The sequence below is a fragment of the Mustela lutreola genome, chromosome 1 (genome assembly GCF_030435805.1).
Source record: "Mustela lutreola isolate mMusLut2 chromosome 1, mMusLut2.pri, whole genome shotgun sequence".
Lineage (NCBI taxonomy): Eukaryota > Metazoa > Chordata > Mammalia > Carnivora > Mustelidae > Mustela > Mustela lutreola.
The window spans coordinates 289,795,655-289,818,780 of NC_081290.1; the positions used below are offsets into that span (position 1 = coordinate 289,795,655).

General features: G+C 61.0%; 1 protein-coding gene across 3 annotated transcripts; it reads left to right on the forward strand.

Moving 5' to 3' along the window:
• Positions 1-6,367: 6,367 nt before the first annotated feature.
• Positions 6,368-23,117, forward strand: ANO9 (anoctamin 9). Of its 3 annotated transcripts, none has more exons than XM_059152837.1 (24): positions 6,368-6,479; positions 12,787-12,861; positions 12,947-13,072; positions 13,275-13,420; positions 14,624-14,670; positions 14,794-14,852; positions 14,933-15,003; positions 15,179-15,313; positions 15,558-15,654; positions 15,774-15,834; positions 15,943-16,025; positions 16,105-16,209; positions 16,298-16,459; positions 16,552-16,588; positions 16,797-16,908; positions 19,820-19,877; positions 19,987-20,084; positions 20,199-20,338; positions 20,475-20,627; positions 21,378-21,525; positions 22,059-22,160; positions 22,234-22,327; positions 22,447-22,559; positions 22,672-23,117. In XM_059152837.1, exons 1-24 carry the CDS (start codon positions 6,474-6,476, stop codon positions 22,697-22,699), a joined length of 2,256 nt encoding a protein of 751 aa, XP_059008820.1. In that variant the 5' UTR covers positions 6,368-6,473; the 3' UTR covers positions 22,700-23,117. The 3 variants fall into 3 exon arrangements, with proteins under 3 accessions (XP_059008820.1, XP_059008811.1, XP_059008825.1); XM_059152828.1 differs by lacking the exon at positions 6,368-6,479 and adding an exon at positions 11,923-12,013; XM_059152842.1 differs by lacking the exon at positions 6,368-6,479 and adding an exon at positions 13,934-14,018 and having other exon boundaries at positions 12,784-12,861.
• Positions 23,118-23,126: the final 9 nt, after the last annotated feature.

Below are 23,126 nucleotides of genomic sequence, written 5' to 3' on the forward strand. Positions count from 1 at the left end.
CGGACTCCGGGGAGGGCCCGGATGTCCCCCCCGCAGACGGGCGGACGGGGAGGGCCTGGATGTCCACCCGCAGACGGACTCCAGGGAGAGCCCGGATGGCCCCCGCAGACGGACTCAAGGGAGAGCCCGGATGTCCCCCCACAGATGGGCGGACGGGGAGGGCCTGGATGTCCACCCGCAGACGGACTCCGGGGAGGGCCCGGATGTCCCCCCGCAGACGGGCGGACGGGGAGGGCCCGGATGTCCACCGCAGACGGACTCCGGGGAGGGCCTGGATGTCCCCCCGCAGACAGACAGACGGGGAGGGCCCGGATGTCCCCCCGCAGGCGGGCGGGGAGGGCCCGGATGTCCACCCGCAGATGGACTCCGGAGAGAGCCCGGATGTCCCCCCCGCAGACGGACGGACGGGGAACACGTGGTCCCTGCGCACCGCGGAATAGGACGCGGCCGTCGGAAGAAGTGATCCTGCCGTCCGCAGCGCCGCGCGTGGGCTAGAGGGCATCACGCGGAGCAAAACAAGTCAGTCGGAGAAAGACGATCGTCCGACCTCCCTGGTATGAGGAATTCGAGAAACCAGGCAGGAACGTCGAGGAAGGGAGGGAAACATGAAACAAGCCGCAACCAGAGAGCGAGACTCTCACGTCTGGGAACAAACTGAGGGCTGCTGGATGCTGGGGGCAGGGACAGGGAGGCTGGGGGTGGACACTGGGGAAGGCATGTGCTACGGTGAGTGCTGGGAGTCGTGTAAGACGGACGATGCACAGACTTGCACCCCTAACACAAACAGTCATCCTATGTGGGTAATGATACCAAGGAGACTTTGTACAGAGCGGAGTCAGCAGGCAGAGCACTCGGGCCGGCCCCAGCTGTCAACGGCCAAGCTGGCAGAAAGAGACACACCTTGTAGGAGGACACTACAGTCCCTGCAGGAGGAGACGAGAATACCTCCTAAGCCAGGCAGTAGGCCCGCCAAGGGGAAGCCACAGACTTGCGGCTCCCGGTTTGCTCTGGGGGACTTCTCATCCACAGCTGCCCCTGACCACCCCTCCTCTCTAAGACTTTTACTCCCCTCAGTTCTGGGGAGTTGGCTGTGGCTTTGCTGCAGCTCGTTTGTCGCAGCTTATAATTCTCTGTTCATCCCAAAATAAACTCATTTTGCTGGTAAAAGAGCTCCCAGTTTTATTTTTAAGGTTAACCAGCCTTGCAGGGCCTGGCTACTGCTGTCTACCTGGCCCTGGGCCCACCCCACACCCCAGGCCCTGACACACCAACGTGGGCCTGGGTTGCCAGCTTCACTGTGGCCATGGTCCAGTGCACGTGCAGGTGAGGACAAGTGAGGCAGGAGAGCCCAGCCAGGGTTGTACCTGGGTCTCCATCCTGAAGCCCACAGGAGGCGTGATGAGGTCAGGCTCACGAGGCTGCACTGTGGCTGAACTAGGACTGTGGTCCGCACTGCACTGGCCTTCACTGACTGACACATTGGGACTCGCTTTGTCTGGGGAAGTGATGCTGGACCCAAGTGCCCAGAGCAGGCCCACCCCCGTCCACCCCTTCTGTCCAGCAAGTGCCCCTTAGGCCAGTTCCTCACCCCGCCCTGGGGGCCCAGAGCCGTCCTTCAGGACCTCTCTTCTCCACCGAGCTGGTGGCACTCAGATTCCTGCCGCTGTTGCTTCCTGGATGTGGGTGTTTCTCCCAAATTTTGCCGGGAGCCACCCCCTTCCTGCACGGAGAGGGCCACCGCCTCTCACGGGCACAGAAGCTAAACAGGACAGGGCTGGCCAGGGGCAGGGCCAGATCCCAGGAGCCTGTCCTGGGAGTGGGGGTGGTGTGTGTGCGGAGCTGGGATCGGGCCCATTACGAGTGGGGCCAGAGTGGAACCGGGCAGGGGCTGGGCCGGATCCCACGGGTGCCCTCTGCCCTGTGCGCAGTCGGCCACATGTTCGTTAACAATAGCCACCAAGCTTTGGCCACATGCCAGTGAGAGCTCCCAACGCTTTACAAATGTTAACTATTGTGACCTTCACAGCCTCTTGGGTCCATTTTTAATCTCTGGCTGAGAGACTGAGACACTGAGGCACCGACGGTCAGTGACGTCCCCCCCCTCGGCTCCTGCCCCGCTGGGGCCTGGATCTCCCCTCCTGACAGCCGCCTGCCCCGCCATACTCTGTAGGTAGTCTGCACCTGCGGCTTTGCACCCGGGGCCTGATAACATGGTCTAGCCTCTGCCAGTTCCTGTCTTGACCACTCCTTCCAGACACACGTGGCATGGCAGGGGACACTGCAGGGCTTGGGGACATGGTCCATCACCTGGTTCCTGGGACCTGCTCTGCCTGGGAAAGGGTGCAGAGGCTCTGACCTTCCTCAGCCGCAGAGGGGAGTGCCTGGGGCCCCGGGGAACCGGTGGCAGTAGAGGTGGCCAGTTCTGGCCTTCCTCGGGAATAGCTTGTCCTGTAAGCACACCCGAGAGCCGCAGGTCTGGGCTGATGTTTCCGTGGGTCAGTCCAGCCTCAGGCCCCAAGGCTAACCTGGCCTGCAGGACTCACACTCATGGTGGCCAACAGTGAGAACACAGACAGCCATGCTTTCTTCAACTGTCCTTGGAGGGACGGCAGAGAAAGCTGTGGTTTCCGAAGGGACAATGACCCTTGTTTCTGCTGCGGGGTCTGTCAGGGTGGGTGGAGTCCAGACAACTCGGCCCCCGCAGGTCTTCCAGGGCCGGTGGAGAGTTAGGGGCCACGGCTCTCTGCTCCTAAGACAGAAAACAGAACCCAGTGGGAATTTAAGGGCCAGAGGTGTTGGGGACAGCACTCAGGAGACAGAACTGTCCCTGGGGTGAGGACATCAGGGCTGGGGTCCCCACACTGAAGCCCTCGTGTGACAGGCAAGGGCCAGCATCTGGCTGACCCCAGCAGCATGGGCTCAGCCTGGGAAGGTCTCCGCTGCAGGGCCCTGAGCCCAGGGAGCTCCCCGCCCCGGACAGGGGCTGTCAGCCAGAGAGACCAGAGGGGCAGGGGAAATCTGGGACCAGCGCAGAGAGAACGTGGGATGCTGACCTGTCTGTGAGCCTCTAAGAAAAGGCGTCAGGGAGACTTTGAGTGTCTTTGGGCCACATCTGATGTCGGAAACAAAGGCAGAAGGAAGTGTGGATAAAATTAAATGTCAGCCCGCTGGCAGGTTCTCGCGACAGGCCGAGTGGGACATTCCCGAGATCTCGGGTCTCTGGTGACAACGGCAGTCGTCCGGGGACTTCGCTCACCTCAGCTTCTCCCAGCCCCAAGGGTGTCATCACTTGCTCCTCATGACCCTGGGCATCAGGGAGCGGCGCCAGGGCCTCCCGCCCGCCGGGCCTGCCCCCGTGCTTCAGTGAGACCACACTTTGCTCTGGAGACGTCTCTGGAACTGGCTCCAGACCCCACCAGTCTCGCCGACATTCCAAAACTGCATCACACCCAGGCCACTGGGGTTGGGAGGGCAGATTCCCAAGCTGAGGACAAGCAGCGATCCTTCCTGCTTTTCCTGCCTGCAGGGTTTCACTGGGGGCACTCCCGGAGGCTTTGTCACCCCGCAGCCAGCAGCCCCCAGGTTGGGAGTCTGAGGCAGCCTTGGACACGGCAGGAACAGGGCCCGCTGCCTGCTGCACTTTGGCCCTCGGAGGGAAGGTGTCAGATGGGCGGGGTGCTCGGGAGCTCAGAGGAAGAAGGAAAAGGGAGTGGTGCAGGGTCCACGGGGGAAGAGCAGCAGGCCCGCGGAGGCCCCGTTGTCTCCCTAGGACAAGGCAGGGCCGGCTCTGCCAGCAGCCGGGGGAGAGGGCACACTGCGGGCAAGGGGCTGACCTCTGAACTGCGGCGCTTTCAGACGATGCATCTAAGATCAAGGCCGAGAGGACGACCAAGTCTGGGGAAGTTAAGTCCATAATCATAGATTTTAGGATTATCATAAAATAAGTTTAATAATTAGGTTCACAAAAGTGATGTGTGTGTTGTAGAAAGTTTGGAGGAAGGAAAAGGAGGAAGAAAAGCAAATCCATCCATCAACAGCTCACAGCATTAAGCAGATGGGAGCATAAATATCAAATCCACTCTTTAGTATTTTAATGCATTTTAACTTGGTCAAGACAACAAAGCGTGTAGATGTCTGTGATCGTGATTCTTCACCCAACAGCACTGCATACGCCTTTTCCTGTCTTCTTGTCACTTTCATTTTTTAAAGATTTTGTTTATTTGACAGAGAGAGAGAGATCACACGTAGGCAGAGAAAGAGGCTCCCTGCCAAGCCTGATGTGGGGCTCGATCCCAGGACCCTGAGACCATGACCTGAGCCGAAGGCAGAGGCTTCACCCACGGAGTCCCCGGCGCCCCCCGCCTTCTCACCACTCTTCGAGAGCATATTCGCGGCTGCTCAGTCCGTGTACGGACATACCGTGTTTGCTCAGACAGCTCTCTGTTCCTGAGCATCTAAGTGGTGGATAATTTTTGCCTCAAAGGACATATTTTTACACATTTTCATTATTTTTTCCCCTTAGGATAGTTTATAAAAAGTTGAATTAATGGACCAAACCATAAACAATTTTTAGGCTTCTGATTCTTTTTGCTGAATTGCTTTCCCAAAGGGCCGTCTCTGTTTTCTCTCCAGATGGGCCTGGATGGGATCTGTCCTTATTCTCCTGTGGGGCCAGGCCCGTGCTCTCTCAGCCAGGCTGGGGACACTGTCTGTGCCGGAGGGGCAGCAAGGGTCTGGACGTAACGTGACTTCCTTCAGGCCCTCGGAAGTGGGATTGAGAAGCGGTGCTTTGCGGCAATGCAAACAGGAATGCCGAGCAGAGACGGGGAGACCCCACAGCTTTGGGGACACCCGGTGGTACCTGGGCCAGGGGAAACCCACTAATGGGCTGTTTTAACATGATGCCACTGTAGACGCAGACATCCTGAGCCGGTGCAGTTGGAGACCAGGAAGCAGGGAGCCCAGGAGCTGGCTGGCAACCTGGATCTTGAGTTCGAATTACTCTGGCTCAAAAGCCCTTGCTGATGGTTTTCTGAACTTGAATAGGTCGTCTGAGACCCTTTAGCCTGTGCAGACAGCGGGGTGACACTAGTATCCTTCTACCTTCTTCAACAGGAAAAGTGATCCAACTTCCCAGGCTTCCATGAGGGTAGTTGAGACCATGGGGACTACGTGCCAGGTGGAGTGCCCTTCCTGCCTCTTCCTGCTGGCTTGGATGGGGGTGTGATGCCTGGAGGTTGAGCAGCCATTTTGAGCCATGTGGTGCCACCAAGTGTTTCAGGTGCCAGAGCAACAGTCAAGTTAACACCAGTCCTGGACAGGCCCGCCCCAGACTTCATTTATGGGAGAAGCAATATATATGTTGCCAGGTCTGAATATATAGAAATGGACTTGTTGAAGCCACTACCACCAGGGCTTGCCATGACACCAGTCTTAATGTGTGTGTCCAGGTTTGCTCCGTCAGAGTCACGCAGGTTCTCTGCTGCTCTCTCTCTCTTGTCTTCGCCACCTCAGTTCAGTCCTGGTCCCTGCTGTTGTCACAGCCTGCCATGGGGTCCCCTAGGCAGCCATGGGGTGCGGTGGGGCCACATGATCATGGAGCAAATCTGTGCTGCTGCTGGGTCTGAACCGCAGGCTTGCATGGGCTGCAGGATGCTGACCCTGACCCTGGGGGCGCTCCCTGCCCCCCGTGACGTCAGGGGTGCCCCCTCATACCATTCCATGTTTCCATATGCCTTGTCCTGTGGAGCCACTGCCCTGAGTCCTCAGCCTCGGAGCAACTGCCAGAGCCCCCCACCTTGCTGCGGGGGGCATCCAGAGCCTTCCCCAGCTGCTGCCTAGAGCACAGAGTCCCTGCAGCCCGGGGCCAGCTCCCTCCTCCCCCAGAGGGGTCCACAAAGCAGTGGCTCAGGGTGGGAGTTTCTTCCTGGGGTCTCTCTCATCCTTAACCCTGCCCGCCCCAGCTTCTCCTCTAAGGGAATCAACACTGGACTTGGGGAGGGGGGAGGCAAGGGCCAGACGCTCTGGAGGGCAAGTGTGTCCTGCGGTCTGGAAGAATGAAGGTGAGCAGGGAGCGGGGGATGCTGGGGCATCCTCGTGTGCCCTGCCCATGCTGCTTCCCCCCAGGAGGGAGAGGCCAGTCTACCTCCATCTTACAGGGGAACCCTTCCCGCAGGTGAGGGCAACGCCCTCAGGTGTGGGGAAGGGTCCCCACCTGACTCGGTCCCTAGGAAGGCGTCGGAGGTCCCTGGGAGCAGGGGAGAGGTATTTCTTCCAGCCTGGGTGTGCCTGCAGAAGGTTCACAAGGCGCAGGACGGGGAGGGGAGGCGGGAGGCGGGAGAGAGGAAGGAGGGAGGGGTGAGTCCCAGGCGGAAGTCAGGTAGGACTCTCCCGCCCCTTGGCCTGGCTGCCACACTCCAGTCGAATGCCAGCCCCTAGCGAGTTTCCAGAGCTCACCAGACTCCGGGGCCAGCATGCAGGTGAGTCCAGCGTGCGGGGGTCCACACCTGTGGCCAGGCCACGCCCCCCCTGCCCCGCTCCACACCTGTGGAGCCCTGCCAGGATTACCTGGAAAGTACCTGTGGGGGTTCCCTGCAGCCCGCAAGGCTGAGGGGAGGGTGGCCAGAGCCCCGACAGAGTCCCCGGGAAGGCTGGGGGTTGGAGCAAGACAGAGGGCAGCTTTCCTCCTGTCCAGCCAGGGATACTGGGGACCCCAGGCCAGGCCCTCTGTGCCTGTGTGAGACAGAGATGAGGAGGGCGTGTCCCTCCCCAGAATTTGCAGCTCTGTTCTGCAAAGGGACAGGGGGCTCTGGCCTCCAGGATGGGCTGAGTTAGGGTTGGGGAAGGCCCAGGGTGGCCAGCTGAGCCCTCTGCTCCCTCAGTCCTCCCCCAGGCAGAGGTTGGGGGCTGGCTGGGGGGCTGTTGGGTTCTGATTTGGGGGGCAGAGCAGGAGGCTGTGGACCCCCAGGGAGGCAGGCAAGAAAGCATCCTAGGAAGACATCCTTTCTCCCCTCTGCCAAGGAAGAAGCCATCCAGGCTGGGGCCAATGCCTGGGTGGCTCTGGGAGGAGGCCCGTGCCAGGGTGGAGAGTGAAACCAGCCTCCCACTCAGCTTCCCCAGGGCCCTCCCAGGTGTGGGCCAAGCAGGTGGCCTCTCGCTCTACCTTCGCCCACCGCCTCCTCAGCCTGCCAGACCCACTCGGGCACCTGGCTGCTCAGGTTGGCCTATGGCCAGACCTCACTCAGCCTGAGCCCTGTCAGCCCCTTCCTTCCCGGCCAGTCCCAAGCGTAGGTAAAGGACAGACTTGGGGGTGCCTGGGCCAGGGGGGCAGCACCTGGTCTGGTTGAGGCAAGGAATCAAAGCTTTGAAAGGGACATGTGCAGGGGCGCCTGGTGACACAGGAGGTTAGGCACCTGCCTTCAGCTCTGGCCCTGAGCTCATGGCCCTGGGATCGAGCCCCCACTGGGCTCCATGCTTGGTGGGGAGCTGCCGCCCTCTGCTGGGATCTCTTGCTCGCTCTCCCCTTCCTTCTCTCAAGTTAAAAAAAAAAAAAAAAAAAAAAAAAAAAAAAGAAGGAAAAAGAAAGGGACATCTGCGCCAGCAGGGAGGACTCGGGCCTCCAGCCCCCCGCTGATCTGAGCACGCCCTTCCCTTCCATGGCTCCCATGACCCCCAGCGGACTAGGTGTCCCAGCTGCCCCAGCAGCCTCCATGACTGGCTCCTGCCAACCGCCAGCCTCACCTTCGGGCCGCTCTCTCTTGTTCTTTATGCTTCTGCTAAGCTCAGGCTGAGTGCTGAGTCCCCAGGAGTACTCACTACCGAGTCCTCGAAGGTGCTGAGTCCTGAATTTCTGGGAGGTCCTGAGTACCGGGTCCCGGACGCTGACTGCGGGCTGCCCCTCGGGTCCTGTGCGTGCATATTTTCATCTCCCAGGAATGCTGAGGGAGCACGGGTGGGCTGCTCTGGGTCCACACACTTTGGAGAGGGCAGGAGGGTCCCCCTGCTGGACGAGGAAACTGCAGGCTCATGGGACCCCGCCAGAGGTCACAATGTGACCTCAGGGTGAGATGAGCCGCGGGCAGTGAGGGGAGGCCTCCGTGTGCTCCTCTGGCTGCTGGGGTAATGTCACACGTGTGTGTTCCGTGTAGACCCCCTGCTCGGGAGCTGGGGGACAGTCACGTCTGCTCAGCAGTGTCTTCAGCCCCACACTGGGAAGGAGTGGACGGGGTGGGACTCCCCCAGCTCTGCCCCTTCGTGTTCCGTGCTGTCGTGGAGGGAGTGTCTCCTGAGGTCTGCAGTCTCCAGAAGTCCCCTCATTGGGAACTAGTGGGCGAGCCCCCTGGGACTCTGGCCTGTGTTAAGCCCTGGGCTCTGGTCCACTAAGCGTGTGGCCTGCATGGGGGTGGACTCTGGAAGGACTAGAGGGAGAACACCGCCAGACGGTCTCCCAGTCTGTACCCCTCATCTGTGCGGGACCTCGCCTGAGGCCTGCACAGGGCAGGGAAGGCTGGGGTCTCCAAGGCTAGGTGTGTCGGGACAGCCCCTGTCCCTGCCCTGGGGGCCTGGGAGCCTAATGGGTGCACATAGCATCCTGCAGGTAGAGCCTAGGGGACGGAGACGCAGGCACCCCAGACTCCTTGCTTCAGGGAGCACTGAGCAGTTGCCTTAGCTGGAGGTGGGGACAAGGTCCCCATCTGTGAAGGCCTCTCACCCTAGAGGACAGATGGACTGAGGGACAGCTTGATCCTGGAGACAGCGGAGGTGGTCATGGCCCACAGAGGGGATCTGTGTGCAGCAGATGATCTCGGGGATGGTGAGCCCAGAGTACATGAGGAGCAGATTCTCAGCACCTGGTCCTGCTCCGGCTGCCAAGAAGGGGTGGCTGGACTGGAGCTGGTTGGCGGTGGGGGGCTGTGACCTGGCCGTTCCTGCCCGTAGCCGAGGGCTGACCAGTATACACAGGGGTCCCTCTGTGCAGTGGCCAAGATCCATGGTCAGTGTCCGTCGCATACCTTCAGTGGCATCACTCTCCACCGTCCGGATCCCATGCCAACCCTTAGAGGAGGTCAAGCCAGCCCTTCCCCAGAGGCTCTGGGTGACTGTTCCAAAGGTGTGCAGTGTCTCTGGTGGGGAAAGAGGGGTTCCGGATCAACAGCTCACCAGGCCCAGTGGCCTCATTTCTGTGACCCAGGTGGCGCCCGCCTCCCCACCACTGCCGGGCCTCGGAGGGATGCTCTGGGAGAGGCCCTTCTTCCCAGGCTCCCTCGCCTGCCTGGGTCCCTGGGCCTTCCCCCCCCCCCCCCGCCCGTGCTCCCAGCTCTCTCCCCTGGTTGTCCTGGTCTTCAGCCTCAGGCCCACGCCGATGCCGGGGTCTCTCCTTGCCGTCTCTGCTGGGGGAGCTCAGTTCGGGGCTGGGCAGGGAGACAGGGAGAGCCTCCTCCAGGTCCGAAGTCAAGCACATGAGGTCTTTCCTGCCCATCGGTGGCACTCACCAATTACCCAGGACAACACTTACCGAGCCCCATGGTAGGCAAGCCACAGGACCCGACACTGGTGACCCGAACGCCCTCCTTGCGTGCTGTGGGGACAGAGGCACCTCAGCCCAAGGTCCGCCCCCCACCCTCCCACCCACACCCCCAGTCCTGCAAGTCTGTGAACAGCAGGTTTCTCCTCCTCCTCTGGCAGGAGTTTTAGAATTGATGAGCCATGCGGGAGCGCCAGGGGCCTTGGGGCCCAGACAGCTGTCTGTATCAGGCCCATCTTCAGGAGACCCTGGCACGGGGGGGCTTAGAGCCTGCCGTCCCATGGCGGCATGGGTCGCCATTTTCTGTCTTCTGCCCTTGGGACAGAGGGAGAGTGGGCAGACCAGGTCCCATCCTGGGGCCAGTAGTTGCTGTGCCTATAGGTGTGGCTGGGGAGTTGGACTAGCATTGCAGGTTTTGAAGCAAATAAAAACCAGATACCCAGTTACATTCAATTTTTACATTAAAAATCTCTTTTTTAGTACAAGTGTGTCCCATGCCACAGTTGGGACATACTTATACTACAAAGGATTTGCTGTGTATCTTAAATTGAAGTGTGACGGGGCAGCCTGCTTCTTAGCTGGCCGCCCTCCAGGCCAGACTGGCTGGAGCAGTCCAGGGAGGCTTTCTGAAGGAGGCAGGCCTTGAGCTTGGTGGAATATGGTTGTGGAGGGAAGGGGGAGTAGCCAGGCGATTCAGCAGGATGAAGTCCTGGCGGGGGGAGCGTGGAGAGGAGACCCAGCCACCAGCTGATCTGAGCTCCCAAGCCAAGAGAAGGATTGGGGTCACCCCGGGGCAGGGGTGGTGGCCTGGCAGGAGGCCATGGCAGGAGCCCTGTGCCCAAAGAGGGGCGGGCAGGGCCAGAACTTGCCAGCCTAGGAGGCGTGAAACGGGGTGCTCTGGTGGGCCCGCCCCCCCCAGTGTGTCAGCCGCACCCTAGCCCTGGGACTCTGTGGACCCCTGTGCCTCCTGGGAGAGCCGCCAGCTGGGAAGTGAGCCGGGGACCCTCTCATGGGTGCACACAGCGTGCCTCGCGCTGCACTGGGCCACGGGGCTCTTCCTGCAACCAGGTGGGGAGGGGCGGGCAGGCCTGCCTGAGGGCACACGGTGTGGGCAGCCTGGGCTCTGGGCTCTGAAGCCGGTGTCTCCTCTTCAGCTTGTGACCTGACCATCTTCCCTTGTCCCCTACGTCCTGCACCGCCACCCCTCAGTGGCTCAGTGCCCCCACAATGGGGCCCGGGGCTCTGTGGGTCAGCCTCACAGCCTGCTGTCTGCCTACTTGCCAAGAGTGGGCGAAGCCCGAGGCCCCTGCCCCTATGCCCACTTGCGTGGTTGTAGGACAACTGTGAAGTGTAGGAAGGTAGCGGAGGCTTTCTTAACCCTCTGCCTCACGCCCCCTCACGCCACAGCCCCATCGCCCGGGGCTCTGGTCAGCACGGAGAGCCCCACCCGGCCGCCTGGACTCGGGCGGCCCCAGCTTTGCTACTGGCGTCCTTGCCCTGGGCCTGGGTCTGTGCAGGATCCCGGACAGCACTTACCTTCCCGTCTCCCCAGCCTCCTCCTGTCTGCGACGGTCCTTCTGTCCTTCCTTGTTCGCGGCCGGGAACTCTTGAGTCTAAGGCCTTTTCCGCTGAGAAAGGGCTCTGTTTTAGGGAGGGGGCTACATACTACCGGGTCACAGCCTATCGGTGGCAGGGGAGGGCGTCACAGCTAAATGATATCACGGAGACCTGGACCTTCATCACCCGGGGTGGGGGCCATCGCTAGGCTTCTCTCCCCGCCCACACATTCTTCCCTGGTTATGAAGTCCCTGAGGGCAGGTCTGCAGGGAGAAGGCGAGGAGAGGCCAGGATCCGGGACACCCGTCAGGGCTGCGCCAGAGTCGGACAGCGGCACAGTGAGGAGAGGCTTGGAGGCTGTGTGCGTAGCCGGTCCGCTTGTTAAGGCTCTGCCCCCGATCTCAGCACCTGTCTGTCTGTCCCGGTGCACCTACAGCACTTAACTCCCTGGACTTCCTTTTCCTAAACTCAGACCCTTGTCCCGTGGGTCCCCAGGGGCCATGGGTGGCCGCTGCCAGTCCTTCCTGCTGGATGGTTTTCTGCTGTGCAGGGCTGGGCGGTGCCTTCATCCACCCACGTGCTGGTGGGAATTAGGGTTATTTGCATGATTTTTTTTAATACTTTAATTTTTTATTTTTTATAAACATATATTTTTACCCCCAGGGGTACAGGTCTGTGAATCTCCCAGTTTACACACTTCACAGCACTCACCAAAGCACATACCCTCCCCAATGTCCATAACCCCACCCCCTTCTCCCAAACCCCTCCCCCCAGCAACCCTCAGTTTGTTTTGTGAGATTAAGAGTCACTTATGGTTTGTCTCCCTCCCAATCCCATGTTGTTTCATTGACTCTTCTCCTACCCCCTTCGCCCCCATGTTGCATCTCCACTTCCTCATATCAGAGATCATAGGATAGTATCATGCTTAGCGAAGTAAGTCAAGACAACTATTTGCATGATTTTTATATGAAATAAGCTCCTGTGAGTACCCTTTTCCTTGTGTTTGGGGCCGGATGGGCCAGGCCGGGTGGTCTAGGATTTCTCCAATTCGTGCATGATGGGGAGTCTGTTGACTTCAACGCTGTCAGGCCACTGACGTGCCTGTGGCCGCGAGGGCAGAAGGTGGCGGCTCCGGCCCTGACCTGCAGCCCTGCTCTCTCACGTTCCTCTTCGGTGAGGCCCTGTTTGCCGCTTGTCTCTCCTCAAGGGTTTCAAGAGCTCTTTGCTGATGTTTCTTTCTTTCTTTTTTTTTTTTTTTTTTAAGATTTATTTATTTATTTGACACAGAGAGAGAGAGAGAGATAGAGAGATAGAGAGAGAGAGAGAGAAATCACAAGTAGGCAGAGAGGCAGGCCGGGGCAGGGGGAAGCAGGCTCCCCGCTGATCAGAGAGCTCAATGTGGGGCTCGATCCCAGGACCCTGGGATCATGACCTGAGCCGAAGGCAGAGGCTTGAACCCACTGAGCCACCCAGGCGCCCCTTTGCTGATGTTTCTAAACAGACCTTTGTGGGAGTCACCCAGTGCCTCCCCGCCCGTTGCCCTCCACGGTGTCCTAGCACCGAGCCCCAGCCCCACCTGGAACTACCCATTGTTCCCTTGTGGTGCTGCTCCCCAGCTTTGCGCTTCCCCCCTGGGGCTGGAGCACTGGCCCCGGAGGTGCTGTGCTGCTGGCCCCATCCTGTCCTCCTCTGCCCTCTGCCCCCAGGGTGAGGAGAGAGTCAGGATCCTGACTGGGACTGAAGGCGACAGCTTCCCGCTGATGGAGATCGGGCCTGGGGAGGTGAGTCTCCCCCGGGGCCCCAGCCAGACGCAGCCCCACCCTTGGCCTGTGCCCTGTGCCAGCCCCAGCCCCACTTGTCCTCCAGACTGAGGCCCCTGAGTGGTGGGATTACGTCCTTGTGGCTGACCGCTGCACCCAGAGAAATGCCGGGCAGGTCCAGCGGCAGCAGCACTTCCTGGAGGAGCTCGAGAGAAAGGGCTTCCATTATAAGGTGGGCTGGCGGAGGGCATGCCTTGGTGTGGAGCAGGGGGCCAGAGCCGCTGGGGTCATAAGGGACAGGTGTGTCCTGGGGAGGGGTCTGGGAACAATGGCTGTGGCCTTGTGCCCGAAGTAGAAGGGACAGGCCAGTGGCCGTGCACCAAGTGGGTGCTTCCGAAGTGGAGAGGAGGCCCCCGAGCTCGCTCCCACCCCAGATGCTGGAGGACCGTGAGAAGGTGTTCTATGGGATCCGAGCAGACGGCAGGATCTTTGACCTGTACCACACTCTCCTCATGGAGCCCGAGGGTCCTGCCACCAGAGTGCAGCCCACTAGGCCCACCTCTGTCCCAGCCACCACCAGGTGAGAGGCTGGGCAAGAACTGGGGCCAGGAGGACCGCTAACCCCCCCCCCCCCCGTGTTTCTGGTCCAGTCAGGCTTGTAGGCACGGTATTAGGTCAGAGGTCCCAGGGACAGAGCTCTGTGCCCCAGTGTCCATGTCTGTCTGTGATACGGGATAAAGACAGTTCTCGCTTCATGGAGTGTTCTGCAGGGTGCATGTGACCACGTTCCCTGAAGGGTGGGCAGGGTTTGGACAGGCCAGGAGGATCTCCTGGCTGTCCCTCCTTGCTTTGTCCTGTCATCTCCCAAGACCTGGAATGTGGGTCCGGACCTCCCCCCTCTAGACCAAATGTCCCTCCACAGACATCTGTCCCCTGCCTCCCACACACCCACGCCTCTCCTCTCCAAGCACCTCCTTCTCCCCACTGATGGTCTAGCTTCCTGCCCCGCCCCGCCCACCCTCCCCCCATCCCTCCTCTGTCACCTGCCTCCCCTCTGCCCAGGCCCCTCTGAGCTAAGCTGGGGCCTGGTCAGTTGCAGACTGGCCAAGAACACTCCTGGAATTCGGATATGGGGGCAGAGGGCTCCTGCGAATGCAGAACTGGCTGGTCTTTGGGAGGTGCGAGCGGTTGGTGGTGTAGAGGCACCTTGGTGGGGGCTGGAGGAGCAGGCTGGGGGAGTGCCCTGGGACATTAGAGGGACCGTGTCTCACAGGAAGACGTTCTGGAGGACTGTAGCCTTGCAGCCAAATGTCTGGCTGTCGCACTTCCTGGCTCTGTGGGCTTGGGCAGGTTCTCAGCCTGTCCGAGCCTCCGTCTCCCCATAGGCAAACTGGCTCACAGGCTGTGAGGACTTGTTCATTTAAAGGCCTAGGGTGTGTTCTGGCTGTTTGGGGCCTCCAGGTGGGGGGTGGGATAGGAGGTGGGGGGGGTCTAGACCTAGTATCCGGGAGGGGATGGTGCAGGACCCAGCACTGCGAGGGGAGGGCCTACCCCCAAGCGAGCCCCATCATGGAGTCATGGGGCAGCTGGGCCACAGGAGGACTCAAGGGAGTCAGGGGAAGAGCTCCCTGGTGAGTCCTAGATTCTGGGCTCTGGTCAGGCAGTCAAGACAGGCAGGCTGGGGGCTCCACCAGGACACAGAGGGGCCTGGGACCTGGCCAGATGGAAGGTGGGGTCCATCCAGGTCAGGCAGAGTCAACCTGAACCAGCTCTTGTGTTCCAGAATCCGCATTGTCAACTTTGTACTAAACAGCAAGACGGCCGCTGGTGGTAAGGACAGGATGGAAGGTGGCCTGTGCAGCGGCCCCCCGAAGGGGTGTTGACATGGGGAGAGCAGGGCAGGGCTCCCCCTCACCTCTGCTCCCCTCTGACCCGACTCCCTGTGACCACCAGACACGTTAGAGGATTTGGTGAAGAGTGGTGTCTTTGAGACCAGATTCGCCCTGCACAAGGTGAGGGGTGGCCCTGCCTGGAGAGGGCAGGAGGGCCGGACAGGGACGGGAAGATCTCACTGTCTGTCCGTGGTGCTCAGGGGGAGGAAGGCCTGAAGAATTGGGCCCAGTGGAGAAACATGGTCCGCTGCCAGCCCATTGATGACATCAGGTGAAAATGCCCCCCAAATCGCCCGCGCCCACTGCAAACAGATGTGTCTGTGCTCCTCGGCCAGACACACAGATGCTGTGCACCCCTCGCCCCCACCCGTGGCACACCCCAAGTGGGCACTGGCCGGCGAGGCACCCGGGTGGGGCTGGCCCTGACGGGGCAGCTGTGCCCCCAGGGACTACTTCGGCGAGAAGGTGGCCCTGTACTTCGCCTGGCTCGGCTGGTACACCTACATGCTGGTGCCCGCTGCGCTGGTGGGTCTCATCGTCTTCCTGAGCGGCTTCTCGCTGTTCAATGCCAGCCAGATCAGGTGGGGATGGGGGCGTGGCCGGGGCGTGGCCCGAGCCGGCGGGGGCGGACGAGGGCGTGGCCCGGGCGGCCGGGGCGTGGCCGGGGCGTGGCCGGGGCGGGCGGGTGTGGTCAGAGCGGCCCGAGCGGGCGGGGCGAGGCCGGGGCGCGGCCGGGGGCGACGGGGGTGGCCTGGTGTCGCCGGAGCGGGCGGGGGCGGGGCGGTCTGGGGAGAGCCGCCCCCAGCCCGGTCCTTGGCCCCTCAGCAAGGAGATCTGTGAGGCCCACGACGTCCTCCTGTGCCCTCGGGGCGACCACAGCCGTAGGTACCAGCAGCTCTCGGACACCTGCACCTTTGCCAAGGTTTGCCGCCCCCGGGGGCTCGGCTGCAGCCTGTCTTCCTGGAGGAGGGGAAGCTGAGGGTCCCTGAGGGCCCCTGCTCGGGGCAGGGCCGGCCGCGATAGGTGCGCCCCTCTCCGCAGCTCACGCACCTCTTCGACAACGAGGGCACCGTGGTCTTTGCTATCTTTATGGCTCTGTGGGGTGAGTCGGCGCTTGCGGGGCAGCCTGGGCTCCGGGGCCATCCTGCCCCTTGCGCCCATGGCGCCGGCCGCAGGAACACGTGGTGTCACCTCTTGGTCCCGTCCGCAGCCACGCTGTTCCTGGAGATCTGGAAGCGGCAGCGCGCCCGAGTCGTCTTGCACTGGGACCTGCACGGGTGGGACCAGGACCAGGTGAGGCGGCGGGTGACCCAGGGGCCTGCCTCCCGCGGGGGCGCGCTCCCGCCTCTGAGGTGCGTCCTGCCCTCCGCAGGAGGAAATGGCGCTTGAGTTCATTAACTGCCCTGATTACGAGCTGCGGCCACACCAGCACTCCTACCTGAGAAGCCTGGCCATCCTCGTCCTGTCTCTGTTCATGGTACTCCCCGAGAACCCGGACTGGGGCTGGAGACCAGGGCCAGGGGCCAGCCGTCCTGAGGAGCCCTGTCCTGGCCGGCCCTCCGCAGATCTGCCTCATGATCGGCATGGCCCACCTCCTGGTGCTCTACCGTGTGCTGGCTGCTGCCCTCTTCAACTCCGCCTTGCTCCTCCAAGAAGAGCAGGTGACCACAGCCGTGGTGGTGACCGGTGCCCTGGTCCATTATGTAGTCATCCTCATCGTGACCAAGGTGACTGGGTGGGGATAGAGGGGGTGTGGGGGAGGGCCTCCCCTGAGGCCCAAAGTAAGCCCTCTGTTTTCTGTTTTCTGGTTGTCCTGCAGATCAACAAGTATGTGGCCCTCAAGCTTTGTGACTTTGGTGAGAGGAAGGACCTGGGGGGGTGGGCATAAAGGGACAGGAGGGTTCAGGGCTGGGGTCTTAGATCTCCAGACAGGGGAGGGAGCCCTTCCTGCTGCCTCTACTGCCTCTCCCACCCGGCAGACAGGTGAGGGTTGCAGGTGTCCCTGAGTTGTCAGGATAGGGACAGGTCAGGGATGGGTGAGGGACAGCCCACGTCTCATTCTAGAGCAGCCCAGGACCTTCTCCGAGCGCGAGAGCAAGTTCACAATCAAGTTCTTCACGCTCCAGTTCTTCGCTCACTTCTCGTCCCTCATCTACGTCGCCTTCATCCTGGGCAGGTGAGGCGGCCTCCCTCCACCTCACGCGCCGTCTAGTGCTCCCTTTAAAGTGGGGACACCTGCTCGCCTTCATTCTCAAACTCATGCTCAGAGCAAGCAGACACCCAGTATAAACACGTGTGGGGATCCCACAGGACGCCAACTCTCTACTCCCCGTCCCTGGAAGTGACCCCATAACCGCTGTTATGGTCCCATAACAGCTGTGACCCCATATGGTGACCCCATAACCGCTGTCTGGGTCTTCCCAGAATTTTTCACACATCCAAGGACACACACACACCTGTTGACATACAGGGTTTTGTCCTGAACATAATTTTATCCTCTCATGGTGCTGAAACGTACTATGGGCAGAGCCCACATATGCATGGGGGTGAGGCTTCGTTTTCTTTCTTTCTTTCTTTCTTTCTTTTTTTTTTTTTTGATATTTTATTTCTTTATTTGACATAGAGAGACACACAGAGAGAGGAAACACAAGCAGGGGGAGCAGGAGAGGGAAGAAGCAGGCTTCCCGCTGAGCAGGGAGCCCAATGCAGGGCTCAACATGGGGCTCGATCCCAGGATCCTGGGACCATGACCTGAGCCAAAGGCAGACGCTTAGTGACTGAGTCCCCCAGGTGCCCAAGTCCTCATTTTTAAAAAACCACAGCATGAGCCTTGGTTGCGGGACTCGCTGGGATTTATCCATTCAGTTGATAGACATCTGGCTGATTTCCGACGCTCGGCCTTGTAAAGCTGCTCACAGGGACTTACCCTGCTCTGTCTTAGAAGTGAAAAGAACAATTTTTTGGTTTAACACATTGAATTTGGTTCTGAAGAAAATAATTGCTCCATTTGTTCTTTCTGTGTATTTGCTTAAATTGCAAAAGACACACGCATATTGCCAATGAATTTTAAACTCCAGCGGAACCTTTAAAAAGCCCAAGTTCTCCAAGCATGATCAAAGGCATGAGGCAGTCCCCAGACCCCGGCTGTCCTTGGAGACGCCCTCTAGGTGACCGCCCCTCCCCTTGGGGCTGTGCACACCTGTGCGTCCTGGGAGCCTTTGGCTCTCCACCGTGCAGGAGACCCCCGGTTTTCCAGGCGCTTCCTGAGGAGGGGTACGGAGGGAAGTGGCTGCTCTTACGGAGGGCCTGATGGAGCCCGTGCTGGCGGGAGACGTCTTCCGACTCTAATCTCAGGGAGGCAGTCCTCTGAAGCGCCTCAGCGGGGTGTCTCGGTGGGTCTTTTCCCCTGGGCTTGCTGGAGCAGTTCTCTCCCTCTGCCTCCTCAGCACCTATCTTGGTTCGGGATTCTCTCCACCTCCACACGGGCATCCTGTCCCATTCCTTTCAAGGAATGTTCTCCCCACCACGCCCCACGGCCCGTGCTCCCTGCTCCTCCCTCCCCCTCCTGGGTCCTGCTCAAGCCTCCCCAGACTCCGGCTTCTCTTCTTCTCCCGACCTCTAAATGTCGCAATGCGCTGCTATCTGTTTCCAGGACTGCAGGCGCCGTCTCCAACACCATCTAGACCCACCAGTGAGGCCCGCACCCCTGTCTGCAGACCTCTCCCTGGAGTCCAGACTCCCAGGTCCAGCTGCCTCTCAGCTCCCCTCAGATGCCCTGTGGGCACCCCAACCTTACCGTGCCCACAGGCTTGTCCTCAGTCTCCCTCCTCCACTGGCAGCTCCACCGTCCAGCCCAGAACCCGGGTCCCCCAGGCTCCCCATGTCCCCTCTGGCCCCATGCGCATGTTTGCTCCCTGTCTCTGCCGCAGAGGGCACAGGGGCTTGATGTCGCTGAGTTAGTGCCTGTGGCGGGCCTGCCGTGTGGACTCAGTATCAGTGACGTGGAAAGAAACTCCCAGCACTTGCTGGGCCTGGAGCCTTGGGTCCCTCAGTTCCGAGCGATTCTCACCCAGCTAGTGTCTTCGGTTTCCTCTGCTCCCCTTTCTAGAATTCTGTTTGCAGACCGGACCTTCTGCATTGACCATCTAGATTTCTTTGCTTTTTTTCCCTCCCATTTTTGTTCCAGATTCTGGGAGTTTTTCTCGACTCTGTTTTCCAGCCCTTTGACTGTCACGCTTCTATGCTTTTCCTTCCAGGGCCACTTGGCATGGTTCCTCCACGGCATCCGCTTCGTGGCACCGGGACGCCACGGCTTGTCTTCTCTGAGGATCTTGCCTCATTTTTAACTTTTATTCTGGTATCACTTCTGTTTCTTCCAAGCTCCTTTTATGTTCTTTTTTTTGGGTGGGGGGTAGAATCATGCACTTTCTTTACTTGGTCTCTGATTTTGGTGTTAAAGACTTTCCCTAGATGTCACTTGTCCATAATTGAGAAAGGCGTGTGCCAGTGGCTTTGCTTTGGGCCACATCTCTCCAGTGAGGACCTCTTGCTCTGTCAGTCCCTCGACTCTTGCCTGAGGCAGAAGGACACTTGTCACTGCTGGTGGGAGCTCAGCTGGGGAACGGACAGTGCGGGATCCCGGGACCCCCGGCCCAACCCTGCAATCTGACTCTTCAGTGGTCCAAGCCCTTAGAAGTGAGCCTGTCTTCCCGACCATCGACCACAAGCCTGACTTCTGGTTTAATATAGTTTGTATTTTTTATCATGTAATGGAAAGCAGGTGATTTTAAACTAAGTGCATAGTTTCAGTGGGGGGAAACTAAGGCCACTCCCGACAGGCCTTGTCTGGAACCTGTCTGAGCCTGTGGACAGCTGGGCTTTCACCTGTGCCCATGTGTGAGTGCCTGTGCAGGGGCGCATCTGGGTATGGGCAGAGCTTCCAGGACGCAGCCTCTGTGCCCGCAGTGAGGCACGCTTCCCTTCCCTCCCCTGGTCCCTCTACTGCCCCGCTCCCCTTCTCTTCTGCTCCACTCACCCAGTCTGAAGCCGGTCCCATGCCCCTCCTCCAGCCTAACCATCCTTCCTAGGATCAACGGTCACCCCGGGAAGTCTGTGCGCCTCGCGGGGCTGTGGAAGCTGGAGGAGGTCAGTCTCCCTGGACACCTGGCCGTTTTGCCGCGCTCCTTCCTCCCCACAAGCCACCCTGTCCCGCAGCCCTGCCTCCCGCGCCTGACCGCCAGCCCTGCCCCCACAGTGCCATCCTAGTGGCTGCATGATGGACCTGTTCCTGCAGATGGCCATCATCATGGGCCTGAAGCAGACACTCAGCAACTGTGTGGAGTACCTGAGCCCGTGAGGACCTCCCCAGGGCTGTCCCGGTGCCTCACCCCCGGGAGCCCTCACGCGCGCAGGCCGTCCACCCGCAGCACCCCGCCCTGTTCCCCACTCTTTGTCATCGCCCCTTAGGTGGCTGGCCCACAAGTGGCGCCTCACGCGGTTCAGGCTGGGCCGTGCATCCGGGGAGCCCGAGCTCAGGGGCCTGCGGCGCAACTACCTCCTGAACCCAGTTGGCACCTTCAGCCTCTTCGATGAGTTCATGGAGATGAGTACGCAGGGTGGCTGGGGCTCGGGCCCATCAGCAGCCAGTTGCGGGGCAGGTCCTGGGGGCCTGGTGGGCGGGGGCGGGCAGTCGGGTGCGGGGCGTGCCCCGAGAGCGCAGTGACCGCCAGCCTCACCCCCCAGTGATCCAGTACGGCTTCACCACCATCTTCGTGGCCGCCTTCCCGCTCGCCCCGCTGCTCGCGCTCTTCAGCAACCTCGTGGAGATCCGCCTGGATGCCATCAAGATGGTCAGGCTGCAGCGGCGCCTGGTGCCCCGCAAGGCCAAAGACATCGGTCAGGGGCCCGACTGGGTGTCGAGGGGCACAGGCCCTCTGGCTGGGGATGGGGCGGTGAGGGCTGCTGGGACCAGATCATGCTGGTTCCCTTGAAATGATCTCTCTGAGACAAGCCCCCTCACTCCCCAGACAGCCCCCAGCCCTTCTCTAGGCTGGGAGTCGGCCTGAGGGGGCTGTGCTCCAAAGAGGAGCTGGCGTGCACCTTGTGGGAGCTGGCTGAATGAACGGCGGCCCCTTGGGGCCCAGGCAGAAGAGCTGGGCTCTGAGAGCAGGGAGCTGGAGGAGGGAGGGGTCCAGCAGCTGGGGGCAGGGACTGAGAGCAGGACGATGATGTGGCCTCTGTCACCCAGACTGTCCTCTCTTAGATGGCCAGGTGTCAGGGAAGGGCAGAGGGGTGGGGTGCTGGCTATGGGCAGAGGGAGAGATAAGTGGGAGTAGGAGGGAGGCCCCAGTCTTAGTCCCAGGTTAAGGGGTTCTGACCCCGGAGTGGAGCAAGCTTGGGGGCAGCTGAGGGCTTTAGGCAGAAGATGGGGGTCAGGGGAGACCTGAGCCCCTCCTGGTCTGCGTCTGCTTCTGCAGAGGCTGCCGACGGCGGCCATGAGCAGTGGCACAGGCAGAGGTGAGCAGGTCCTCCCAAGCACCGAGGCTCCCCCCGAGCAGCCTGGGCAGGGGGCTGGAGGTGAGGCGGCTGGTGCCGGTGGGTCAGGGCTTGACCGGCCAGATGCCTCACCCGGCTCGTGTGGCCCAGGGACCTGGCTGCAGGTGCTGGAGACCATCGGCGTGCTGGCTGTCATCGCCAACGGGATGGTCATCGCCTTCACGTCCGAGTTCATCCCCCGAGTGGTGTACAAGTACCACTACGGCCCGTGCCGAACGGAGGCCCAGTCTGCTGTCGAGTAAGGGGGCTCTGGGGGAGCCTCAGACTGTCTGGAGACCCCTGGGAAAACCCCTGGAAAACTGCAGCTCAGCCCTGGGGGACCCCGGGGGAAGGGCTTGATGCTGCCAGGAGGGTCTGCGGTAGTCACGAGTCGGAGTGTGGGGGTGGCCCTGCCCCCTACACCAGCCTGCAGACCGCTGGGGTGGGGGGACCCCGGTGGCAGGAGGAAGGTCCCAGAACCAGCAGTTTCCTGAGCAGACCCCACCAGAGTGACTCCCTCCCAAAGGCAGACCCTTGGGGCTGCTCCCCAGGAGAGGACGGAAGAGTTTCCTTACCTGGCGCCTCCAGCCCTCCAACGGTCAGCTGTAGCTGCGGACGGGTTTCCAGGCCTCTCCCCTGGACGGCTCCCTGAAACTCCTGTGGGGAAGGCCGGCGCGGGCACCCTGAGCCCCTTCCCTTCCTGGCCTTCTTGCTTCTGTGCTACGCACCACCCTGGGAGCCTGAAGGGGCCACACCGCGGCCCTCACCGGCCCCTGCTCTCCCTTGCCCCAGCTGCCTCACAGGCTACGTCAACCACAGCCTGTCTGTGTTCTACACCAAGGACTTCCAGGACCCCATCCAGACAGAAGGCTCGGAGAATGTGACCCAGTGCAGGTTTGGATCCCCCCTCCACCACGGGCATCCTCAGATCTCCGGGCCCCTGACCTCCGTGACTTCCCCACCCCAGGTACCGGGACTACCGCAATGCTCAGGACTACAGCCTATCGGAGCAGTTCTGGGTCCTCCTGGCCATCCGTCTGGTCTTCCTGATCCTCTTTGAGGTGGGCCAGCCCCAGGGAAGGGGGGCGGGGGGCGGGGCAGCTCTCTCTAGCCACACCCCGAAGCCCCTGCTAGGTGGGTCCTGACCTCTCCAGCCAGCCCTTGTGCCCTGCTCCCCCAGCACGTGGCCTTGTGCATCAAGCTCATTGCAGCCTGGTTCGTGCCTGATGTCCCTCAGTCCGTAAAGAACAAGGTCCTGGAGGAGAAGTACCAGATACTCCGGGAGAAAATGCGGTGCGGAAGCAGATCCGACGGAGGGAGGCAGGCTGGGGTGCGGGGGAGGGGGGAGCTGGAGGGAGGGCCTTGGCCCCGACCCCCAATATGTCCTTCCTGCCTGCAGCTCCAGCCCCAGCCCCAGGAGCACAGAAGTGTAGGAGAGCCAGAGCCCGTTGGGAGATGCCAGTGCCTCCTGCTGCCGCCCCGCTCCCGCCATATGTCAGGGTCCCGGGAGGCCGGTGTCCACGTGGGCAAGTCTGTGTCTATGTGGGGTCTTGGAGGGCCAGTGTGTGTGTGAGCAGCAGGCTGGATCCGTCTGGTAGGACTTCAGACTTGGGACAGCCCTGTCTTGAGCTCGAACTGACCCCTGCCACTCACAGAACTGGGGTGGGGGTGTGTCTCTCAAAGGCCACAACACAGGGAAACCTGCCCTGTTTTCTGAGCCTCCCTCTGACTTGTGGGACTCAGGTCCTGCCCCACCACCCTCCTGGCCGGCCAGGGGGCCCTGACCCCACCTCTCTGGCTCCCCTCTGTCTACAGAACGTTCTAGAGTAAAATGAACCCTTTTTCTGTTGATTCTGGGCC